We start from the raw sequence: 5,363 nt of genomic DNA, 5'->3' as shown, positions 1-5,363 counted from the left end.
GCATGCAAAAGCTGGACAGTAAATAAAGAAGATGGTAGAAGAATTGGTGTGTTTGACTATGGTGTTGGAGGAGAATATTGAAAGTGTCATGGGCTACCAAAAGAACAAACCAATCTGTGTTGGATGAAGAACAGTCAGAGTGCTCCTTGGAGGCCAGGATGACCAGACTTCATCTCTCATACTTTGGACATATTGTCAGGAGGGACCAGTCCCTGGAGAGGGATGTCATGTTTGGTAAAATGGAAGGTCAGAGAAAAGGAGGAAGATACCCAGCGAGATGTATTGACAAAGTGACAGCATCAATGGGCTCAAGTGTAGCAATGATTGTTGGCCCAGGACCGGGCAGTGTTTCATTCTGCTGTGCATAGGGTCACTATGAATCGGTACTGACTCAATGGCATCTAACAACAACAATAACAATGGCCTCCCACCCTTCCAAGGAAAGCTTTGATGATTGATGCAATGCGGTGGATGATAAATATAATATACGAGGAAAAAGTCCATTATTTTTCATTCCATTTACCATGAACTTTTTGAAGCCCCTTCATATACAGTTTCCCTTAATGCCTCCTGTGTCCTTCTCCAAGGTCAGGCAAGTGACTGAACCACTTAAGGCTTTAATTTTCCTGACTCACAAAGAGAAGTAACAGGCAGCAAGACTGTCCACATTTAATGAGTGGACCTCATTGGCTAAGAGCTGAACTCAACATTAGTATATCATTCAGTGCAATTGTTGTTGTTGTCAGGTGCCTACATGTTGTTATTGTTGTAGTTGTCATGGAGTTGGCTCAGACTCATGGCAACACCAAACACAACAGAAAGAAACGTTGCTTGGTCCAGTACCACCTTCATGAGGCCGTTGTTGCAACTACTGTATATTTTGAGGGCCTTTTAATCTAGAGGTTCATCTTCCAGCACTCTATTGGACAATATTCTGTGGTGAGCCATGGGGTTTTCAGTGTTGACTTTTCAGAAGTAGATCACCAGATCTTTCTTTCTAGTCTGTCTTAATCTGGAACCTTGAAAAACAGGACATCAGGGCAGTTGGTGGCCTAAGGTCTCTACAGGCATGCAGGGTGATTTCTTTCTAAGACTGAAGGTAAAAATGGCCCTAGTCAGCAAGCTTGGGGTTCTGGGTTACCTATCTGGGTCAGCTAAAGTCAGCCTGGAATCTGAAATGGGCACAATTTTGAGGAGGAGCTATGCAGGCCAAGAACCCCGCTATATCCTGGAATGTGCTCTGAAATGTCCCTGAAATGTGCTCACAGTTTAATTGCTCGGCAGGCAGATTATTAATAGCACAGAGGATCCAGCGCACAGCCACGCTGAGGGAAATTGATGCCGCATGCGTCACACAGCCTGTCTCCCGGAGATGCCCTTTGAGACAAGTCTTTGATGGGGGAAGACTTCCAGGATGACATTGCCGCAGATGATCTCTGGGAAATGGTTCAGCCTCCGAGGGCCACATGACTGCTCTACCCTCAGCCACTTCTGAAGCCAGTAGAAGCCTGTAGGTGACCCAAGGTGAAGCAGAAATCTCACCCAAGGTTCCAGAAAGAAAATTCTGGAATCTGCTCACCTCCCTTGACTGCAGTCACTTTTCTATTTCCAGAGTGAAATTGAAGTGCAGTATGTGTATCATACGCTCTGGTAGTGTAGTGGTTACGAATCGGGCTGTGAACCTTAAGGTCAGCGGTTCGAAACTACCAGCCGCTCTGCGGGAGAAAGATGAGGTTTTCTACTCCCGTAAGGATTTACACCCTCGGAAACCTTGTACAGGGTCGCTATGGGTCGGAACCAACTCAACGGCACTTAACAACAACAACAATGAGTATCATATGTTGAGTTTCTTCTATTTGGCAGATTTGTGTGTGTGTGTGTGTGTGTTTTATTTTGTTTTGTTTGTCCAAGAGAAAGGACACTCAGATATACTGCCCTTTTGGTTTTTTATAGAAGCAGCACCACAATCTCCCATCTCCCAGCAAACAAAGTCCTCAAATGCACTGATCATCTCCATTAAAGCTTTTGTTTTTAGCCTGAAATGGAAAATGGCTTGACATAATGTTTCTCTTTGCTTCTATGCCCTGCTCAACTTTGGGGTATGCGTGGAGGAGTGGAGGAAGGGGTGTTTGGAAGCCAGTCTGTAGGAGTGAGAGAGAAAAAAAGCAAAAGACACAGAAAATTACATACACCCTCCACCCCCACCTCTCCCACTAGCTGAAAATCAAAAGCCTTTATTTATTTTCTTATCATGGGAAAGAAGTAATCTCAGTAATATGAGAGAATGAGTGTTGCAGGTGGGTGGGAGAATCCAGAATTTGGGCTTCTCTAGTTTCTAGAGAAGCTTCTGCATTTGGTCTCACAAGTTTCCATGGGGAGGTGGGGGCTGCTGTGGGAAACCATGGGATCCCAGCAAAGGCACACATGCACAGAACTGGTACTGAAGGTACAGCTCCAGCATAGTATGATTCTGTTAGAGCCACATGGTCTAAAGCGCAAGTCTCATTTGGGAGAAATTGATATGATGGTTCATACTTAGAAATGGTTGCTCCTGACTTTAGAAGTGATGTTCTTTTTCATTAGTATAATATGGAGGTCACTGGAAATTGGAAGTTGGGGTCAGGGTCCAAAGCAGAACTAGGAAGTAGAGAAAGCTATTTGCTCAGCTGGAGACTAAGCACTGGTCTAGCCTCTTACACTGCTCACTTTCCCTAGGAAACAAAGCCCAAGGCAAGCACTGACTTACTATAAAGCTTTATGGCTATTGCTGTTAGGTGCCTTCCGGTTGCCTCCAACTCACATTGACATCATGCATCACAGAATAAAACACTGCCTAGCCCTGTGCCAGTCTCACGATTGTTATGGTTTCAGCCCACTGTTGTCGCCATTGTGCCAATCCATCTTGTTGAGGGTCTTCTTCTTTTTCACTGACCCTCTACTTTACCATGGAGCATGGTGACTCCTTACAATAAGCACTGGACTGTGAATCACAAGGTCTGCAGTTTGAGCCTTCCAGCTGCTCTGCCAGAGAAAGATGAGCCTTTCTGTTTCCTTGAAGATTTAAATCCTCAGAAACCCTATACAAAGTCACCATGAGTAGGAATTGACCCAACAGCACTTAACAGCAACTACTTTACTAAGCATGCTGTACGGTTTCAGAAGTTGCTCCCTCCTGATAATATGTCTAAAGTATGTGAGACCAAGTCTCACCATCCTTCTAAGGAGCATTCTGGCTGCACTTCTTCTAAGACAGGTTCATTTGTTCTTCCAGCAGGTTCTTTCAATGTTCTTCACTAACACCATATTTCAAATGCACCAATTCTTCTTCAGTCTCCCTTATTTATTGTCCAGCTTTCACATGCCTATGAGACCATTGAAATCTTAGTCTTCAAAGTGACATCCTTGCTCTTTAATACTTCAAAAGGTCTTTTGAAGCAGATGTGTCCAATGCAATAGATCACTTGATATCTTGTCTGCTGCTTCCATGAGCATTGATTGTGGATCCAAGTAAAATGAAATCCTTGACAACTTCAATCATTGCTCTGGTTATCATAGTATTTATTGGTTCAGTTATAAGGATTTTTATTTTCTTTACCTTGAGTTGTAATCCATACTGAAGGCTGCAGTCTTTGCTCTTACCTTCATCAGTAAGTGCTTCAAGTCCTCTTTGTTTTCAGCAAGTAAAATTGTGTCATCTGCCTATTACAGGTTGTGACTCTTCCTCCAATCCTGATGCTGCATTCTTCTTCATAGAGCCTGGCCCTAATGTTTTATAGGGGTTCTAGTTTAAGGGAAGAGGGCATTGACAGTTCAGTGGTAGAATTCTTACCCACCATATGAGAGATCCAGATTTTATTCCTGGCTAAAGCACGCTCGCTGGAGGTTTATGTGTTGCTATAAACCCAAATATGTTTCAGTACTTTCCAGACTAAAACAGTCTAAGAAGAAAGGCTTAGCAATCTATTTCCAAAAATCAGCCAATGAAAAGCCTATGGACCCTATAGGTCCAATCCGAAACTGATCATGAGGATGATGCAGGACTGAGCATTGTTCATTTAGTTGTGAATGGAGTACAACAAAAATGATGGGATGTTACTTCAGAGTCTAGATGACAATAGACTGTGGCTTCATCACTGCCCTCTCTCTCTCTCTCTCTCTCTCTGTGTGTGTGTGTGTGTGTGTGTCTCATTCTGTCTAAAAAAGTCAGTTGCCAGTTGTGAGAGGCCATGTGGCAAAGAACTGAGATATCCCACCAAAAACCTGCCAGGATCTGAGGTCTGGTCCTCAAGTCTTGTCTCTCCTTGCCAGTTGGAGCTGCTTGTGGAGATATATGGTGATGATAGTGCCAGGAACAAGGGTAGCAGCAGCCCAGGGCTTGGAAGGCATGGGGACCATGTCAGCTGCTGTTAAAGCTGCCTTTGCTGGGAGTCAGAGGTACAGGCAGGCTGAGCAGACATGAGCCCAACCACAGCATCCAGCACCTAGCACAGAACCCAGAACATGCTTTCTAAGTGACAGAACCAACCACTTTGCCTTCAGTGCCTCTCCTCCTCTCCTGTCCTTTGGTTAAGACTCCCTACAGCAACTTGTCCTCCTGGGGACCACAGCATAAGGTCACCCCTCACCTAAGAATGAGGGTTCTGCTCTCTCCCTTGATGGGATTTTTGTTGTTGTTAAGTGCTATCGAGTCGGTTCCAACCAGTAGCGACCCTGTATAGGGTTTCCGAGGAGCGGCTGGTGAGCTTGAACCACCGACCTTGCAGTTCAAATGGCTTTGCGTCTGGCACATTAACCCACAGCACTACACAAGCAGTTTTAGGAGAGTCTAAATAGACAGGCCAGCTAGGAATGAGTGATGAGGGGCTGAACCAGGAAGAGATGGGAAGGAGAGATGCTGCAAGCAAAGGAAGAAGGTAGTGCCTACTTGGGTGAAACCACTGGATAATGAAGTCAAAAAAATTCTTGGAAGGACGAGCAGACCAGCCTGGAGTGGTTAGAAGAACAGAAGATACTTCTTGAAAGAAAGACCTGCAGGAAAAATACAAAACAATAGAGGCAGATGGACTGTTACTACAAGAACAAACAAGTTGCTTGCTCAGGAAACATCAAGACAAGTGGTCGGGTCCCCTCAGTGCAAACCCTTTTCCAAGAATAAGACTCAATGGGAATACACGCTCTGATTGGTGGCCACGCTTGTCACTGATAAGGGAAGTGAGGGAAAAACAGCAATGAAGTGGCGAGCTAAGCCGTACAATGTGGAGAGTGAAGCGTGCATCTGATAAAAAGAGACAGCATATGCACAAGAACACCCACACCTGCAGATAATACCCACTTGTCCTGGCTTCAATGACTGGATGATCAGA

The 5,363-nt window shown here is 44.7% G+C and overlaps 1 protein-coding gene across 1 annotated transcript in view; it reads right to left on the bottom strand.

The window, feature by feature from the left end:
* Positions 1-1,350: 1,350 nt before the first annotated feature.
* NPPB (natriuretic peptide B) overlaps positions 1,351-5,363 on the bottom strand; it is a 24,029-nt gene continuing 20,016 nt past the window's right edge. The window contains exon 3 of the mRNA XM_006866427.1: positions 1,351-1,508. Within this exon, the coding sequence (XP_006866489.1) occupies positions 1,351-1,508 (158 nt within the window). The remainder of the gene's footprint in view (positions 1,509-5,363) is intronic.

The sequence above is a fragment of the Chrysochloris asiatica genome, unplaced genomic scaffold, assembly GCF_000296735.1.
Source record: "Chrysochloris asiatica unplaced genomic scaffold, ChrAsi1.0 scaffold00090, whole genome shotgun sequence".
In the NCBI taxonomy this organism is placed as follows: Eukaryota; Metazoa; Chordata; class Mammalia; order Afrosoricida; family Chrysochloridae; genus Chrysochloris; species Chrysochloris asiatica.
Note: the sequence above shows the minus strand (reverse complement) of the source record. Positions and strands in the feature narration are given on the sequence as shown.